At 44.0% G+C, this 19,760-nt stretch overlaps 1 protein-coding gene across 6 annotated transcripts in view; it reads right to left on the reverse strand.

Moving 5' to 3' along the window:
- Window positions 1–415: 415 nt before the first annotated feature.
- The window catches only part of CCDC13 (coiled-coil domain containing 13), a 38,088-nt gene continuing 18,743 nt past the window's right edge, over window positions 416–19,760 (reverse strand). For 3 of the 6 annotated variants that reach the window (XM_074985204.1, XM_074985201.1, XM_074985202.1), the window contains exons 8-16: window positions 18,994–19,158; window positions 17,098–17,274; window positions 15,705–15,911; window positions 13,993–14,138; window positions 12,453–12,536; window positions 11,512–11,640; window positions 7,692–7,846; window positions 2,326–2,440; window positions 416–1,582 (exon numbers count right to left, since the gene is read on the reverse strand). In XM_074985204.1, the coding sequence (XP_074841305.1) occupies window positions 1,423–1,582; window positions 2,326–2,440; window positions 7,692–7,846; window positions 11,512–11,640; window positions 12,453–12,536; window positions 13,993–14,138; window positions 15,705–15,911; window positions 17,098–17,274; window positions 18,994–19,158 (1,338 nt within the window). In that variant the 3' untranslated portion in view covers window positions 416–1,422. Of the gene's footprint in view, window positions 1,583–2,325; window positions 2,441–4,593; window positions 5,221–7,691; window positions 7,847–10,446; window positions 10,594–11,511; window positions 11,641–12,452; window positions 12,537–13,992; window positions 14,139–15,704; window positions 15,912–17,097; window positions 17,275–18,993; window positions 19,159–19,760 lie in introns of those variants that run through there. The other 3 variants (XM_074985203.1, XM_074985205.1, XR_012644092.1) reach the window with 3 other exon arrangements.

The following is a 19,760-nucleotide window of genomic DNA, read 5'->3' on the forward strand; positions in this document are numbered from 1 at the left end:
TGAATAAGGGTAAATCTTCTTTTCATCTACTGTTCTGGCTAGTAACAGAGAGGATACAGACTTGCCTAGCTACCTAACAAAACAAACAAGCAGTCACATAGCACTTTAACAACTAACAAAATAATTCAGTAAGTGATGAGCTTTCACGGGGCAGATCCACTTCTTCAGACCTGGAAATATTGCCCTCTAGTACTGCACTATTTCCAGATCTGAAGAAGTGGGTCTGTCCCACGAAAGTTCATCACTCAAATTATTTTGTTAGTCTTTGAAGTGCTGCATGATGGCTGTTTTGTTTTGTTCTGGACAGTGTCCGACAACCTTGATGGCCCGTGGAATGAAACATGGGCAGAAAGATGTGCAAACTCATGGGAAGGGGAAGAGAAGCAGCTTTTAAAAACAGCTTTATACGTTAAGAACGACAGCAACGCTACACAAAAGCCACTTGTTACCCATTCCCTGTGTTATGCATTCGTTGGCAATCTCTTCTGTTGGCAGGCTACACACCGGTGCCTAATAGGCTTGCAGCTGATGTCACTTTGCATGCTGACTGAAGTACAGGGCTACACGGATACTGAAGGGACACACTGTATTTTCAGATGGGAACACCTTGTCACTTTAGTTGGTGGATACCACCAGTGCTGCTGGGGTTTTTAAGTATATTTTCTGCTGTCGATTCCCAGAGAGACCATGAGCTGCACTGCATGACAAATGCATGAGAGCAAGCAATACAGCGGAATGAGCTAGCAGTGATTAGTGTGAAGCACGCTTGAGTGGTCTGGGGGGTAGTTTACAAGCTGAAGCAATCCTGCCGCAGCCAACACAAGCAGTGTGTTCACAGCTTAGGGTGGGCACAGAGCAGAATTCCATACCAAGTTCATTGCAGGTACTGAGAAGCACAGCTAACCTGTCTGTTTAGCACGCGGGTACCAGAGTGAAGGGTGCTATAAAAAGTAAATAAACCTTAGACAAATAAACAACAGTGTGCTGCCTCTGGCCACTTAAAAAAATTTAGCTTTAGTTCCATGGTTACATAAAGCAGAACCTGAGGCTGAACTTTGTATGGTGAAAAAGCCCTCTATTTACAAATAAACATAGCAGCTTCGTTAGACATGGGCCTGATTCAACAAACCTGTGGGAGTTTTGCCCATATTAAGACTGCGGTATTGGAGCTCCATAATGTGCAAACCACTGTATGGACTGCATTAAAAGGTTACGATAACCCCCTTGCTGACTTATAGGCAGAAGTGTGCTGAAATACAAACTTTCAGCCCTTTACAATATAGGGTTCAACCCCATATCTCCCCTTCTCCTGAAAACACTAAGAAAATAAGACAGTTTGGGAGAATAGCCACACAGCGATGGCCCCTGCATTTCTGGAGCTCTTCTTGGACTCTCCCCCTGCAATATTTTGAATGCCCTGTTTTAAGTCTTCTCTTGCTTGTGCTGCCTCAAAGCTTGTAGAAAAATCTCCTTCACCTGGCCCATTATCTCTTGGTACAGTTTGAAGTCTTCCTCTTTCATTTTCATGGTGCTCTCCAGGGCAGTCTTCAAAGCTTCATTCTCATCCAGCTGGATCTCAAGCCTACGTGAAGGCAAAGGAGAAACCTGAGTTATGGCTGCAGAGGGCTGAAGCAAACAGGAGCTGTGCTTCAGCCTCAAGGCCAGGAACTCTGAAATATGTTTAATGGGGAGCTTACAACCAGACGGAAAAATATCAAACATTGAGCACTTGTTTCCCGTCCCGCATCAGTGTGTTACACACAGGCCAAGGGGGACATTCAGAAGTCAAAATTCCTTGCACCAATACCACTGTGATCAGTTTTGCTACTGCCACCCATCCAATGCCCATCAACATGCACTGGGTCAGCAGACAATAAAAGGCTCCTTTCCTGTTAATGACTATGACTACCTAGCATTCCTGAACCTGTGTTGGTATAATTAGTACAACATTTTAGGCCTCTGATGCTGGAAGCTAGAAGTGGATGACAAGGGATGGATTACGCAATAATCGCTCTATTCTGTTCACTTCTCCTGAAGCGCCTGGCTTTGGCCACTGCCGGAAGACAGGATACTGGGCTAGATGGGCCGTTGGTCTGACCCTGTGTGGCTGCTTTATGCTTCTGTCAGAGTCTCACAAACAAACCCAAGAAGGCAGGGGATATGAGAGCAGCTCAAGTGGAGCTGATTTACACCAACTGAGGATGTGGCCCAAAGAATCATGACCCAGAAAGTGGGGTCAGTTTAATCTACATGAGGAGAGGGATAATCTTAACTCCACTTCAAAGAAGCTAAAAGTGATACAAAATATAAAAGGAAAAGCCAAACCTTGTCGTCAGTTCCTCTATCTGAGATTTTAGTGGCACCTCGGAGAGTTGTGCTGCAGTGAGATCTTTCCTGTCGCTCACAGTCAAGGTTTGTCTGGAGCTATTCGGAGACTGGCCTGTAAATTTAAATCACAGCATGGAGTGCTGTTAGAGGACAAAGGCAATTCTTTGGAGTCAACAGCACATGGCTTTAGAGTAAAACTCAGGGGGGAGAGGATAAATAGGAGAGGTTTGGTAAGTCTAAGCGCATGCATGACAGTAATGTTACCAGGGGTATGTCTATACCTACCCAGTGTTCAACATGCCACAATTGATCTTTTGGAGTTCAGTTTTGCTGCGTGGTGTTATGATACAGCAAAATCGATCTCTCTGGGCTCAGCTGTTGATCCTGCTACTCCATGCTGTTGCTGTTGCATGGAGTAAGGGATGTTTGCACCAGCCCTGAGAGCCCAGATCTATACCAGGGCAGAAAGTAGATTTTGATACATTAATGGCACAGCTAGAATTGCATATCTGGAATCGACTTTGTTCCCGAGTGTGGACCAGGCCTAGGTAGGGTAGATTTCTGCAACCTCCTGTCAGTGAAATTGTAAACCTGATCAGTGGTGAGAGAGAGAGCGCACAAGCAAGCGAGCGAGCATGTGTGTATAAGAAAAAAATTCATACAAGTGGCCAAACCCCTGGGAAGTGTGAACTGAATGTGATTATTTTTTAAGCTTATACTGAAACTGTATTTCAGTCAGTACTACAGTGACTCAGCAGCAGCAGCAGCAACAGCCTTGGGGTCTAGTAACAGCGAACTAGCCGAGTTAGTCCATATCTTCAAAAATGACAAGAAGTCCTGTGGCCTCTTATAAACTCACAGATATTTTGGAGCATAAGCTTTGCTGGGCAAAGACCTGCTTTGTCAGATGCATAGGGGACAGGGGTTCAGAAGAGGATTTAAGGAGGGAGTCTCAGTAAAGGGGAGAGCCAGAGCTGACAAAGGCTATTCAGTCAGGATGGATACTGCCCAGTATCAGCAGTTAATGTGGAGTTGTGAACATCAAGAGAGGAGAAATCAAGTCAGTTCAGTTGGGGGCGGGGGAGAACGGGGGAGATGTGGCCCACTGTCAGTTGCTAATGTGGAAGTGTGAACATCAAGAGTGTAGAAACTGCTTTTGTAATGGGCCAACCACTCCCAGTCTCTTTCAGTCCTTGGTTGATGGAGTCAAATTTGCAAATGAATTGCAGCTCTGACATTTCTCTTTGCATTTTATTTTTGAAATTTTTTTATTGTAGGACTGCTACTTTTAAAGCTGTTACTGAGTGTCCCGGGAGATTGAAGTGCTCTCCTGCAGGTTTTTGTATGTTTCCATTCCTGATGTCAGATTTATTCTTTTCCACAGAGACGTCCATTTATTCTTTTATGTAGAGACTGTCCTGTTTGGCTAATGTAAATTGTAGTAGGGCATTGCTGGCACACAATGGCATATATTATATTAGTAGATGTGCAGATGAAAGAGCCACTGATGGCGTGGTTGATGTTTGGTCCTGTGATGTAACCTTGGGCTCTGCGCCCATTGGTGTCTGATGCCTCTCTCACTATTTCCTTCCGTCTTTCCCTGTTCAGTGTGGAGTGGCTTAGTTTCTATAGACTAGCTCCACATCAATCTACCCATTCTCTCTGGGGTCTGCCTCTCCTGTTTGAGCCATCCATTATGCCAAATACCAGGGTCTTGATTTTTGATTTTGATTGGTCATTCTGCAAATATGCCCAAACAGCTGGAACTTTTATTGTATAAACTTTCTGTGGTAACTACAGTGAGTGCTGCTCTTTAAATATACAAAAGAAACGAGTATTGGTGTGTTACACACACAAGAGTCCAGCTTCATAAAGCACTTTGGGATCTTTCCAATGAAAGCAGTTATGGCGCCAGTTCAGGAGAGCTCATAAGCATGTGCTTAAAGTTGTGGGGGCCTGTATGAATATTCCCATCAATTAAGACAGACAGGAAAACTCAGTGCTAATGCAATTCTGAAAGGTGCTAGGGCTTGAGCCTTCCTTTTGGAAAAGCAGCAGTTGGTGAGTATACAGGGAAGTAAAATACATGAGAAAAAAGTGGTTGCGAGGCATATTGGAGAAGATGCCCAACCAATCAGCAAACACTGAAATATTTATCTACATCCCTACTGAATTGGGAATAGTTGCTCTGCATTTTTTCTTTGAACAAGAAAAACAAAAATAAAACAGGAGCCCTTTTAAAGACAAACCAATGTATTTCTTTTGTACAATATCAACTATGTTCCAACTAGCTACTACTTATTGCTAGTACTACCTAACCCTTGTACTCCACATGGAGCATAGGTTATTTACAACTCTCCTTTACTTCCCTCTGTCTTGGGACAAAACGTATAGCTGATTCCAGGAGCACCCCAGTTGTTGTCCTTCAGTCTCAGTAGACCTCTTCCATATTGTCCAAGGTCCTCCTCTTTTGCATTCTCCTTGCCAGTTTCATGCGAGAGCTGGATCGACCATGCTGGGTGATGGTTTTCTGAGAGCGTGGCCTAGCCATCCGCACTTTCTCCTCTTGATTTAAATGTCAGTTGGTTCTTGTCCTGCTGTTTCAAAGCTCTTCATTTGTGATGAAGCCTTGCCATTTGATGTGAAGGATGTACCTCAGGCATCTGTTTATGAATGTCTGTAGCTTGTGATTTGAAGATCTTTTAGTATGCCAGGTCTCACATCCATACAAAAGCCCACTGCATTCAAAACTCTCCGTCCCATATGGAGCTCACAAATAATATCCATGAAGATGAAACTGCAGATCTTCAGCATAAACGTGAAGAGTGTGCTCTTGTATGGATGCTAGCATACAGCTACAGCTTTGCTAGCACTAGGACCCATATTCTGTGCCTGGGAGAGAATAAAAACATTAGCATTCACAATTAGATCAGCCCTTCCTAACCTAGCACTTTCAGAAAGGAAAGGGAACATTAAAGGATGCTGGGGTCTCTCATTTATACAGTTGGGTTTTCTGAATTATCTGACAGAAACACCATCAGGAGAAACAAAGTTCTCTGCTAAAGGGGTATCTTTAAGATTGTCAGTGTGCTGCTTGTACAAACTCCAGAGCATGTTAAGTCACTACAAGGGAGAACAACTGAAGAAGGAAAATAAAATTTTGGTGAGTATGTTTTTTATTCATTCAGACTATAGATTTAGGCCCAGAGCCCTAACATTATTTTAAGAGCTTAACTCCCATTGATTCCAATACCTCTATACACCAATTCCAGTCATTTAATAGCCATGATACTAGTGTTTATTTAAAGAGAATTTTGTCCCTATGTACACAGTGATAATGAGCTATCTTAATGCACAGAACCTATAAACTGATATACATAGCCTGTGCTTCATCCAGCTATGAAATGCTGCCAGCTCTGGGGTGAAGCACAGAACTGTTAACATTGTATGACTGGACAAAAGGCTTTGGACTAGAAGTGCAGGACACTATGTCTATTTGTGACTGCAGGAAGATTGAAGTGTTTATCCTACAGAGCAGGGATCAGCAACCTTTCCAAAGCAGAGTGCTGAAATTTGACCTTCTGACTTCTATGTAGATTCCGAGTGCCAGCAATACTTTTTAAAGTCATTAACAGTCCTACTTACAAGAGCTTCATTAATAAATAAATAGAGATTTTTTCCTGTTTAGGTTGTGGTTGGAAGCATTAGCTCTTCTTTTGTTAATCCACAGGTGACATGGCTTTGAGCAAGCTCCTGGCTTCCTGGGGGAGATGGGGCAGGGCTGAGCTCCTGCCTCGCACGCCTATGAAAAATCGACTTGCGTGTCACTCTTGGCAAATGTGCCAGGGGTTGCTGACCCCTGCTATAGAGCAATACATATGAGGTTCAAAGTGGTCAGGACCTCTGTTTTATATCTCCTCCTGAAGTCAGCCCTTTGCACCACAATGCACTTTAACAGTTTCTGGGGACAGGGACTCATTAAATAACCAATGCCCCTCCCTATATTACCTAGGCATTCCTTGGAGTTTTCTCAGCTAAATATGGGCCTGACCAATTACACCACACTCAGATCGGATGAGCTGCAGAGAAGTATGCTATTGCCACGAAAGAATCTCTCCTATCAAAACTAAGCAAACTATTCCAGGCCGAAAACAGCAAAAGGAAGCACGTGTAGGGAGAGGAAAGAGGTGGACAATGAACAAATACCATAATGAACCAGGCTAGCAAGACACAGATGAGCTCCTCACCAAACAGAAGTTCTGATTCCTGGTAACATCCTCTCTATATTTAATGCATGCACAAAAAGGGAAACCATTGTAAAAAAGTTTCCCTAAGAATATATAGTGTTACCGGTTTTTAGACATTTAAAGGGTTACATTCCACAACCAACCAATGAAAGAATCTAATCAAGCAAATGAAAATTTAACAATACATAATGAACTTTTCTTCTTTAAGTATGTTAGTGGGACTTCCATATTTATAGCAGCAGATAATCACGTTTTAGCGGTAATAAATGACACAGGATCTAATTACTTCAAGACCATCAACAGTTTTTCATAGATACTGACGGGCCTTAAATTCGGATGTATCATTTAATTCTGTTTTTAATTTAACCTTCATCAGAATCTTTCAAGCAAAAGAGCAGAGCAGACATAGTGCAAGAACTAGTGGCAGCGCACAGCAGCTTCAAACATCTTCCTTAGGCCCTGACCCTGCAAAGGCCTGCCTGCTGGGGGGCAAAGTCATGGCCCCACTGAAATGACTAGCAAACTCCCCATTCAGGGGATCAGAATTTATTCACTGGTTGTTCCATTGGTTCTGACAGAGCTATGCGAGTGCAAGTAAGCACATAAGTCTGCACAGGATCCAAGGTTCTAGACGTTAGTCACAGCTCTTGAATCCCAAATGTGGAAGTGGACTAAATGACAGACCCTTCCAGGCACACTTATGCTAGGGGTGGCCAACCAGTTTGCAACAAAGAGCCACAGATCAGATGCAACAAGCCACATGGATAGAGTGCAAAGAGCCATGTATTATATTTCATACGTGGCTCGATGTCCTCCCTCTCCCACAGAGACAGGCACCCCCAGCCCTGGCCCGCTCTAACTTAATGCCCTCCTCCAGAGCTAGGCACTCTCAGACCCGCCCCCCAATGCTCTACCTTGATGCCAGCAACTCACTAGAGCCACTGCCACTGCCGCCATACGCGTCTCTCAACAAGCAGTGGGGTGTCCGCGCAAAGCGGTGGATGGCGCTCCTGGCACGCGGCTCTAAGAAGAAGCTTCACTGAGTGGCTTGAAGAGCCGCATATAGCACAAGAGCTGTGGGCTGGCTATCCCTGCCCTATGCCTTGGGCGCCTCACCTGTTTTGCTCCTCGAGAGGGGTTTCTGGGTATTTGCATTCTTCCCTGCACCCATTTTCAGTTTTTCAAGATGCTGTTCCAAAAGGACTACCCGACGGCGCTCTTCCTGAAGCTTCTTCTCGGCTTCCAGAACCTTATCACCGCTTTCAACCACCCTGATGTTCAAAACAGGTGGGTCAGTTTTTTACGCTCAGGCTACACAAGGATTCTACTAACATCCAGTCTCAAATTCTGCCATTGGATGCACACCTTACAAAAGGAGACGAGTACATGGGTCCCTGGGCAGTTCAGCCAGAAGGCATCCACCATGTTTGCAAGAAGGAGGTGGCTAATGAGCATGGGGTTCAGTTATATTTTTGTGAAGAACTGTTTTGATGAGGGAAGATGCCCAGGCTCTTCAGCAATGGACACCACTGTAAGGTCCCCATACAAATAGCCGCTGAAGATGCAAGTCATTGAGGGTAGATCAATAATTGTATCAGTAACAAACTGCTTCTGTTTTTAATACCTGGGACTGGCAAAGAAGCAAAGTAGTAGCAATGTCCTAACAGGGTTATGTGATATTTTGTTCTGGTAGCCTACGTACATAGCGAAGATTTCCATAAGCACCTCCATGAAAGGAAAGAAATGAAGAGAAAGTCATAGACTCTGAGGCCAGAAGAGACCATCATGGTCGTCTGATTTGAGCTCCTAACATTGCAGGCTATAAAACCTCACCTGCCTACTCCTGGATGTTGCCTTTTATAACTCAGCCACTGCACAGCACACTGAAAAACGTGCATGGGGCTGCAACCACAGGACTCTACAGCTAGGGTAAGCTATGCGCAGAGATAGTATTGAGAATGCAGTTAATAGGTGGCATGTAGTGCGGGGCTGTTGAAAGTCATTCAGTGGGAATATGTCTTTATTTCATAGCTACCGCCATGCAGCATCTTAAATTAATCAGAAAATCTCACACAGGATCCCAGAAGCTACCAAACTGCAACAGACCAATGGTGTATCCTACCAAGGGCTGTGGCTGATGCCAAAAGATTCATGGGAAATTGTCAAAACTATAATGAACCTCCCCTATTGTAGAAGGCTACAAAAAGGAAGAGCAATTTCCTTCTTGACCTCTGAAGGTGATCACTGCTTACTTCTTTAAGTAATAGATTTGACTATTTTTATTACTCACTTAGCTTGCCCAGCAGAGTGCTATAATAAGCATAAAATTATGCAGTTTTTTAAATCAATTCAGCCAGAATAAGAGAGACTCTGATCTCTTGTGGCAGTGAATCTACACAGGCTGCTGACATGCTTCATAAAGCAGTATATGCAAATTCACTGCCCCTTCCTTTAATCAAGTGTCCCCTAGATTTCATATTAGACACCGGGGTGAATGGGATGGACTGATCAGTTTTTGTGATAGCCTCCACCAATATGAATCTCTCAAATAAATTCCCCCGACTGTTCTCCTTTCCAGATTAGGGCTCAACTCTCCAAATATTTACTATGGAGCCCCACTGATTTTAAAGAGTAAGGGCCACTGCCGCATAATGCAGTGAAAAAATCATAGTAATCTGCACAATCTCTCATCCAGTCCCACTTATCTAACCCACTCCATTGCTCTTCTCTCGACTTTAACCTCATCTGTATTACCTGAGTTTAGACAGTCTATCCCCTGAGCAGGGAATGGGGGGTGGGGTTTGCGGCGGAGAGCAACCTCATCATTTTTCTGTATTAATAGTAAGAATATTAATGGAACAAAACCAGAGATCATGTAAGTGACTTTTGTGAGAGTTTTGCAGTAAGTCCCAGGAGAGCTTATGATGATGTTATGACGACTGTGGAATTGCGGAGTTGCCATTATACACTACACATCATCCTTAGCTGTGAATTTCTTTGACTCTGGTGTTTTGGGTCATTATTTCATGTTAATTTGATCCCGATCTGGCAACATTTACACATTTATCCTTATCTATGTAAATAGTCTCTTGAACTCATTGGAAATGCATGCCATGACTACAATTGCCTGTCTGTGTTTAGAGGAGAAGTCCTTAAAGCGGAAAGAGAGGGGACTTTTTGGGTTGGAGGCCATTGACCCACCAAAAAAGAGACCTCACTGATGTGGTCCCCAACTGCAAAACAGAATAAAAAGACACTCCCCTCACACACCAGCCCCCGAGCCTAGAGGGCCCAGGGCTGGTAGATTTTGGGGGGCCCCCAGGCTATGGGGTGGAGCCAAAATTAGGGATTCAGTGTGGGGGGGGCCATCAGGAAATGGGGTTGGGATGTGGGGTCTGGACAGAAAGTGGGTGCAGGAGCAGGCTGCAAGTGGGAAGTCTGGGCAGTAGGGGGTACAGCAGGAGGCTGGGATCTGAGGAGGAGAGGGTGCAGGAACAGGCTGGGGGTAGGAGGTTTGGATAGGAGGGGATGCAGTGGCAGGCTGCCGGTCTGGGCAGATGAGGCCGTACATACAGGCCGCTGGAGCAGTCTGGAGGGTGCAGATCCTGGGCAATGGAAGAGTGCTTACCTATTGCAGGTCCTGGGGGGCACATGGGGATCTACGTTCCCTGTTGCTCCCAAACACCACCACCCCCTGCTGCTCTGTCTAGCCAGAATTCCAGCCAATCAGAGCAGTGGGAGAAAGCCTCCAGACACCACTGTGCTGCCGTTCCCCAGTAGGGCAGAGGAAGAGCAGCAGCAGCAGCCATGCACAGAGCCACTTCCTGCCCCTGCCTGGCAAAGCCCATGGCCAGATCCAGCCCCGACTTGCCTGACTTTGGCCTGAGAGGCTCAGGGCTCCACACCCTCATCCTGGAGCAGGCCGAATGTTGGGGAGGGCAGCCCGGAATCTCAGGGGCTGAATCCATACAAGCCATGGGTTGAATCTGGATCATGAGCCAGTTCACACACCCCGCGACTTCAAGAAACAGAGTGATACTTACTTTTTAAAAGTCTAAAAGTATTTTATATCCATATAACTGTCTACAGTGGAATGCACAGATCAAAGTGTAGGCAAGTGGGAAAAAACCACAATATTCTATGTAAAATAAGTAAACAAACAAATTTCCTGTATTTCAAAAAATCAGACAAATTTAGTGCACAGACATGAGTCAAGAGGTTAGAGCACAGGACTGAGAGTCAAAACATTTAGATTTTATTCCTCTGCAAATTAAAAATAACACACATCTTAAATGTTTGTAAAGAAGAAAAAACATAGGCTTACTTCAGCCTCTTACCATTCAACCGGATTATTGGGCTTCACTAAAACTCACAAAAATAAAAAAGGAAAAAGAATTGCCATTGCACTGCAGTTACATATGGGAAACGTCAGCTGAAGACGACTCAGAGGGTAGCTGCGTTAGGCAGTAACTTCAAAAACAAGCAGTACTGTGGCACCTTAGAGACTAATAAATTTATCCATGAAAGCTCAAAAAGAGAATTACTGAGAAAGTTATGTATATGTGAAAAACAACACTTTTGGACTGGAAGTTGGACTATAATTGAAACTAGAGCGTTTATGCTGCTACGTACTGTAATATTAGTGTATTATAGTACTGCAGATACACCAATACCCCAAATTCTGAGACTAACAAGCTGGATGATGTCTCTTATTTTTGCCCTTCATTCCAAAAGGACAAAAAAGGAAATAATTCATTACATGGTGAGCAACAAAGCAAAAATGCCCCTCAATAAAAACAAAATATCATACCAACTATATCTGATGGAATGGCGGATTACACATTACACGGCCTTTCAAGTGCCTATAAATCTAAGGAGCCCTTAGCCACCAGATATAATAATACCACAAAGGGAGCTATCAAAAATCAGCAGATACCTTTTCTGCAGAACAGTGACTAGTTCTGTGAGCTTGTCTCTTTCCACCTCGGCAGCCCGGCAAAGAGCCTTGTACTCTGTGATCTGTGTCTGCAGGGCTGTCAAATCCGAGCTCCCCATGTCAGCAAGCCTAAGAAACAGCAAAAACTTTGGGGATTGGTTTATTTTCCATGATTGACTCTGAAAGAAAGACAAGTTTGAAAAATGGACCCAAGGCCCAACAGCCTGGGGATGGAGCCTTCTAGTCAGGATACAAAATAGAAGTGCAGACAAGTCTCTGGGTTCTCCAATTCCAACCACCACCAACCTACAAAATGTAGAAATAAAAAAAGAGTTCTGGGACCTCTTTAGGAAGGACCTCCCACTTCTCACTGGCTGATCTTCTTTTCCCCAACTTCAAATCTTTCCCTTAAAACCACACCTCTTTTGTTAAGCCTTCCAACGCTGACCTATTCATCAGGTCCTGCTGCCATCCCAGTGCTACGAACCATTCTATTCTGCAAAGCATGGGACATGCTCGTGACAATCTATTAAACAACTGTTTCAGCTGGCAACGATTTTGCCCAACAAAGATTTCAAACATTAGGGTGGGGAATTTGCATTCTTCTTCCGACAATCAGATGCAAGAAGCAAGGCAGGTTTCTCAGGAACCTCACCACACGCTTGCCTTATTTTCTCTCCTACTGACATACACAGGTGCATACAGGGCAGACATCTGTTCAGCAGCCCCTGAGAGGTGGGACAGACATGCAACGTACAGAAACTAAAAGAACACAAACAAGAACCAGCCTGAGTCAAAACACTGATCAACTCGGGAGGAGCTTTTCTGCTACTAACATCAGGGCCCTTAGCTGATGCAGACAGGGCTAAGAAGAGGCTGGTCGCTATGGGATGGTGCCGATGGAATTTCCCTACACCTATAACAAAAGACTGTAAACATACCTCCCAGGTGAGACACCGTTACTTGGAAGCGAAGGCGTAGTGGCTGCAGATTCTACAAGTGTGTGCCCCATCTTAGTCACAGTGCTATGAGGAAGAAAACAAAACTGTACATAATAAAGTTTGCGGTCTGGTACTGTCAATGATCCTACAGTGTGCGTGTTCATCACTGCCCTCTACTGGAGAGAATATCAGACCAGCTTACATGTGATCATGTCTCACTCCCCTTCTTGGGGCTGCCATCAACAGAAGGGGTAAGGTAAGTGCGCTCAACACTCACTGGGGGCCCTGGGGCAAGGTGTGGGAGAGACAGTTCCGCACCCCACCTCCGGAAGAGGTGGGACCTCAGGCAAAATGGGTGGGGCTGAGGGCAGTCAGCCCTAAATGGTGCTCAGACGGCAGTGTACCCCACCGTCCAGCCCCCACAGCCACGCAGAATGGTGCTCCTGCAGGAACACAAAGGGGTTTGGGCAACGTTCCCTCTAATTTTTCACATCCACTAGCAGAATAAATTTTGTTACATGCACCAAGGCATGTGTGAGTGTGCACTACCAATAGACATATGCGCACAAGTGTGGGTGACTGAGGGCTCTTTTCTAATCAGCACAGTGGCTGCCTAACAACTCATCTTATACGGAATACTGGACCTGGGGCTCCAGCAGCTGCTACTGCTGCAGTAACTGCAGTCGGGAGCTCTGGGCCCCTTTGAATCTCTGAACCCGGGTGTAATTGCAAAAATTTACAATTAACAAAGGAAGCAGGATCAGCCCAAATCTACTCACAGCTGAAATGATTAATTGTGTTACTTAACTATAACCTTCCACTGCAATTGGTGCATGAGTTCTCAAGATTTTATGAAAATCTGAGTCTCAATTGCACAAAGGCCACTTTATTACCATAGTGGCGGTGAAAAGGAGCCTTTAAGTGGGTGCTAATATAATTTACTGTACTCCCATTTGTATTGCACCCTTATACAGTGCCCCAGTGTTGTACGAATGTAAATGAGAATCAGGCCCTGTATTTGTTGCAGTACGATCAAGATACAAAAATGACAGTTCCTTCGGCAGTGTTGCTCAGTGGGTACTCAAGAAAACCAACCTACTGGATGCCTTAAATCTTTCTAGTTTCTGTGGTGTAGGATTTCATCAAGCAACTTTATTTACTTATACAATACACAACTGATTTATAGCTCATGCAAAACAGAGAGTTTCATATTAATTTTCAAGGCCTCATGAGCTATCCTGTTTCTCTCACTGACAAAACGAAAGGCACTTGAGCCACCCAGGAGAATATTATCTGAGTCAGTGAGTGACTGAGCTGTACTATAAACATGCCAAATCCATAATATCTGTGGATAAGTGGCTCTTTGTGCGTGCCAGGACAAATGTCTAAGTGATAATGTGGTTAAGAGATGCTCTTATAATGCAAATGAGCTGCCACAAGCATTTTGAAGCTGCATTTATTACGTGCTCTGGCCGATACAAACCAGCATTCCTTTGAATAATTCCCATCTATTTTAAAGACTTAATTTAGTGTTCCTCACCGAGCAGACCCGATCCTTCCAACATGATCGCCTGGCGAGGCTAGGGGGTTGATTGGAGTAGAATTCTGCTCTTCTAAGTGCTCTGAAGATGGTATGTCTGCAACATCTGAACTGCCCTCCTCAGTGGTCTCTTTCTTCTGATGCTGCTGGAGCAAAATGTAACCCAACTGTGCTGTGTGCAGTTTTGGCTCAGCTGCTGTGGCACAACAGACCTGCTACTAGAGCTGACATGCTGCTTACAGATTAAGCTGTGTGCATCCCAGTGTATTTGTTTAGAAGGCTTCATTGGAATCTTTGGTTCCTATCCATGTGAGGAACTTTCTACCCCATACGTTTCATTTTGAGGTTCAGGTTTAAACCCCACTCACTTGGGGGCGGGGAAGGGAGTGGTTTGCGCATTGGCCTACTAAACCCAGGGTTGCGAGCTCAGCCCTTGAAGAGGCCACTTGGGGTGTGGAGCAAATAGATTTTTAAAGAAAAAAAAAACCTGTCAGGGATGGTGATTGATCATACCAAAAGTGCAGGGGACTGGACTTGATGACTGCCTGAGATCCCTTCCAGTTCTATGAGATGTGTGTCTCCATTTATTTATGTATTTTATATTTAAAAAAAATTCAAAGTGAAGCACCTGAAACTCCAGTTTCATAGCAAACCATAGTCTTGGTCCACAAAATTAAGGCGCATTCTGTTTAAAGTTCTCTCTCACACACACAGAGCTCCTAGTACTGTACTTTCTGAGCACCTTATGCTTAGTTATCATAAAACATAGTGAAGTAGGACAGGGCCATTGAATCCAGTCCCCTTCACTCACAGTAGGACTTATCACCATTCTTGACAGATTTCTCTCTCTCTTTTTTTTTTTTTTAAAAGTCTAACCTGTCACAGGCCCTTGGAAGGCCCTCTCAGTGATTGAATTCATAACCCTGGGTTTATAAGGGCAATGCTCTAACTAGTGAGCCATCCCTCCCCCCATAAAAGCCCACTCCTTGGAAAGACAAGACATTCACAGCCAACCCCCACAATACCAGGAGCACCCAAAAGATGCACAAATAAACTATGTGGTTTGCTCAGGTTCCTCAGGAAGCTGTTGGTGGAGCAGAGAAATGAACTTATGTGCCTGAAAACCTAGGTTAGTGCAGTAACTAGTGGATCCTGCTGCCTTTCCTAATTCATAGGAGATTGTAAGATTTACCAAAGCAGCAAAACACAATAGCCCAGGAAGACTGTGAACATTTTACTATATTATATTACTCTGCTGGGAAAATAACCTATAGATAAGTGGTCATACAAGAAGACTAACTTGCTCCTTATCTGACACCAATGCACCTTTCTTTCGTACCAGCTGCAGGTTAACCACCAATATCATCCTGACTTTTGAGATTGCCGGACTTTGACTAGTTTAAGCCACAGATTTTATTGTATTTACATGTGGCTTTTCTTTACTGTAACTGAGCTCTGAAGATCATGTGGCAAAGCTTAGATGTCACTTACTCTCCAGTCACCCAAAATGTCATACAGGTGTGGTGGAAAATCAGAGAAAGTCTCCCTGATAGATCACCTCTGGCGCACGTAGAACCTATTGAAACAGCTGAGTGCTAGTATTCTGAGCTAGTCAAAATCTCAGACGAAGTGGGGAAAGGAGCATTTTTAAAATGGGAACAAAGTTGCCTCAGGGAGCTGCTGTTACAGTTAATATCTTTTGCTAGGCTTACCTGAAGTGTGAGTAGTCCCATCTCTTCCTCCAGCTCTCTGATCCTGGCTTCTCGTTCAGCCACCATCTGTTGGAGCTGCCCTATGAGACTGCTCTGTTTCTGAGCCTCACTGTTCAAATGCTGTCCTAGACTCCGCTGGGACTCCTTGTTCTTCTCATCCTGAAGGCTCAGTTGCTTTAAGATGTCATGCATTTGTTTCTGCTGGTTCTGGTGAAGACGAAACAACAACATGTGGGGTTTCTTTTTTATATAAGTATGTATAAAATGGTGTTTCCCATCTACTCCCAAGACAGACATACTTTTTGGTATTGTAAGTGCAATATATGGCCAGAATCCACATTTTGTAGTATTAATAGACCATGATAAACTCATCCCTGGTGTAAGCCCATTAAAGTCAGTGATGTTACTTGAGGGATAAATTTGGTCTACCACGTTCTAAGCTACTACTCTAATAGTGCCTTGGGACCAACTTAGCTGTCAAGCATGTTCAGCATCTGTGCATTGCAAAGATTTCACACTTTGCATAATGTAAAGCAACATGCTGCAGAGCGAGATAATTCAGTAATCACAGGTTTTGATCTGGTATGGCCCTGAGTAGTACATGGAAGGGTCTGCGTGGCTGTAGTGCAAGTGTGAATGGAGACCACAAGCAGATACAAGTAAGGTTAAATATTTGGCAAAATTCTACACAATGAGTGATAAGGCTTATTTCTTAATGATCATACTCAAAGAATGTACCATTGTTACCCCCATTTTGCAGACAGGAAAACTGACGCACAGGACTGGAACTCTGTAGAGCCCATCCTCACTACTTGACCCTGGATTCTGATTGCCAGCTGAGGCCTTATTTCAGAGGTGCTGAGCACAAACAACTCCAGCTGAAGTCAGTCGGAGCTTCAGGCTTTTTGCATCTCGAGGTGGGCAACAATGAATTGAAGCACCTCAAAATTAGCAGGTACTCCTGACAAATGTTGAGCAAATGCCCAGGGTCATGCAGTGAGTCAGTAGCAGAGCTGGGAACAGAATGTACAGAGTCTTGACTCCAGTCCCCTTCTCTAACTACCACATGACCCTGCCTCCACCTTTTATGACAATACCACTGAACATTTCTAATGAGACATGAAGCTCATAGCTACCTCCCTGACAATAAAATCCTCACCCCTCCCTTTGTACCAATTCTAAATCTCCACCACTCTCTGAAGCCAATTCAATATACAATGCAGCAGTTTTGGATCATTCTGAAACCTAGGACTGACCCCTGGATTTTACAGGCCACTAACTATCGTAAGTGTATGTTTTGGTCGCTGTGTTACAGGATGCCTATAGGATGCTAATTAGAGAAAGAACACCAGCCCTGTAATGCCTGGGCTGGATTGCAATAGTCAGACTGTACCAGTAAGGCATCAACGAGCTCATTGTCGTGCTTTCCTTTCTCCAGCAGTGTTACAATTTGGCCTTTAAGAGTTTTCACCTCATTGGACAACACTTTGTTCCTGGCTTTGGACGCCTCCAGTTTTTTTTTCACTTCTTCATGATCTTTCTGGAGAATATTATGTTTCCCAGTGAGATTCTGCAATTATTTAAACAAACAATGGGAGAGGACAGAAAAGATCAAATCATACCCTAATCTTCATGCATCTTCTCGTTTAAGGGAGTACTCAGAAGCATACTCAGTCCTTTACAGTCCAGAGCTGTGCATTGGCCTGGCAGACATACAATGATGGACTTTGGTGTAAACAGAAATATAGCTGCATTGTCAGCGCACGTTTCACTCATCACTCACCCACTGGCAGTGCAAGACATCTATATGGGTATTCAAGAATCTGGTTGGATTTTAGCAGATTCAGTTTTTGCAGTGAAACAAATCATGCTTTTGTATCAAGACCTGAAGCATTGTGTTTGTGGCCTACTATTTGCCCCATGACTGAAGTGACTATACGGTTGCTAACATACTCCTTTGAAGAATAAAGAGCATCAAAATAAAAACACATAAAATTATATATTACCAACACACTGCTGATGTTGGGCCAGCAAACTTAGTGCAAATATGGAGGAATCTCAGATTGGTAAACATGGCGCAAGCAAACACTGTCTTTCAATGTAGACAATGCATGAGCTTCCAGTGTGATGTTATAGACAGAAGAGGTAGTACCAGTAGGAATCTCAAGTAGGAGTAGAGAACCTCTGTATTTGACACTGGTGCAACTGCTGCTGAAATACTGTATGCAGTTTTGGTTGTCACAGTTCAAGAAGACAGTTGATAATTGTAGAGGGTTCAGAGAAGAGTCATGAGAATGATTAAAGGATTAGAAAACCTGCCTTCCAGTGACAGATTCAAGGAACTCAATTTAGTTAACTTAATGAGAGGCCGTTAAGGGTTGATGTAATTACAGTCTTTAAGTAACCTGACAGGGAACAAATATTTAAAAATGGACTCTTCAATCTAGAGGAGAAAGGCAGCATGATCCAATGGCTGGAATTTGAAACTAGAAAAATTCAGACTGGAAATAAGGAGTAAATGTTAACTGGTGAGAGTAATTAACCATTGGAACAACTTACCAAGGACTGTGGTGGATTTTCCAACAACAATAATTTTCACAATTTTAGAGAGGGTGTTTTTCATTATGATCTGCTCTAAGAACTATTTTGGGGGTTTTCTGTGGCCTGTGTTACACAGGAGGTCAGACTAGATGACCACGGTTGTTTCTTCTGGCTTTAGAACTATGAAGTTCCACTCTGAGCAACTATTGTGAACAGTGCCTAAGATAAGAAGACAAAAGTGGAGTTACTCCAGATTTATGCTCGTGTAAGAGTAGAATCTGGCCCGTGGGGTATGTAATTGTGGGCCACAGAATGCCAATTTCATTTTCACTGTCAAGAGTGAGAAGCATGTGTACACCTAGGTGCTCAATTACAACAACTACAAGGCTGAACTGTGGTAGGAAGGGGAAGGAGGCTCTAGGCCCCAGTGCTGGTAGCTGGAAGCATTCTAACAACTGGTGGTGGGAAGAGTCTATAGGGAAACGCACTTACTGAACCTTTGTACAGTATGTAGCCAATGCCCCTCTGCATATCTTGCTGCCATGGTCCTATGCATCCCCCAGGTCACCAGGGGCCAGTAGATCATCCAAGAGTGCTAGCCATCCTGCAAAGCGGAGCCTACTTATATTTAGCACCAGGTAGGTGTGACAATACCCCCATCCCTTCTCTAGTATACCTCCATAAAGGAAGCAGAGCTCTTGCATATTATGTATTATATGCAAGTCTATCACAGCTCCCTGGGCCTCACCTCCAAGGTTTCTTTCTTTTCTTTTTCCAAGCTGCGAATCCGTAACAGGTTTTTCTCTTGGGCTGAAAGCTTGCGTGGATCTGTAAGGGTCAGCATTTCCTCATCAAGATTATTCACCAATGCTCTGCTCTTGCTCTGACCCAACTGATTCTCCAGCTCTCGAACCTACATTATAATGTGAAAATACATCAGGACCTAATTCTGGCCTTGGCTGTGCATACAGTGATTCTACTGAAGTCAAAGACAGTACCATGGCCAAAGGTAGGATCCGCTCATGTGAGGACTGTCATATCATAAATTATTGACATTACAAATCAGCTAACTAGCACAGCAGTAGGGCCCACTCTTTCAAATTCCCATTCATAGATGCCTAAAACAGGCAGGCAGGCAAAACTAGATGCAGAGGCACATGTGGAGGAGGGAAGATACGTTTTGCCCACAGAAAAGCTGGAGTTTACCCTTTTAGTCAATGAACTTGATAACGCCCCTAGTCAGCTGCAGGCAACTAACAGCAGTGGACCGACAGCACACAAGAAAACAACTGGAGAGAAATCTTATGACCTGAGTCAGCAGCTTGTCCACATTTCCCAAGTGGAAATAAGATGGATGAAGCCCCTCAGAAGTAAGACAGAGTTAAAGATGTCACTAGACGGTTCATTGCTTAGCATCCTGGAACAAGGATCAACATTGTAGGTAAGTGCAAGACTCTTAACACTAGTGGAGCTGAAGCTTGGGACAATTTAATTAATGTAACACAATTTCCTAAG

The sequence above is a fragment of the Carettochelys insculpta genome, chromosome 2 (assembly GCF_033958435.1).
Source record: "Carettochelys insculpta isolate YL-2023 chromosome 2, ASM3395843v1, whole genome shotgun sequence".
Lineage (NCBI taxonomy): Eukaryota > Metazoa > Chordata > Testudines > Carettochelyidae > Carettochelys > Carettochelys insculpta.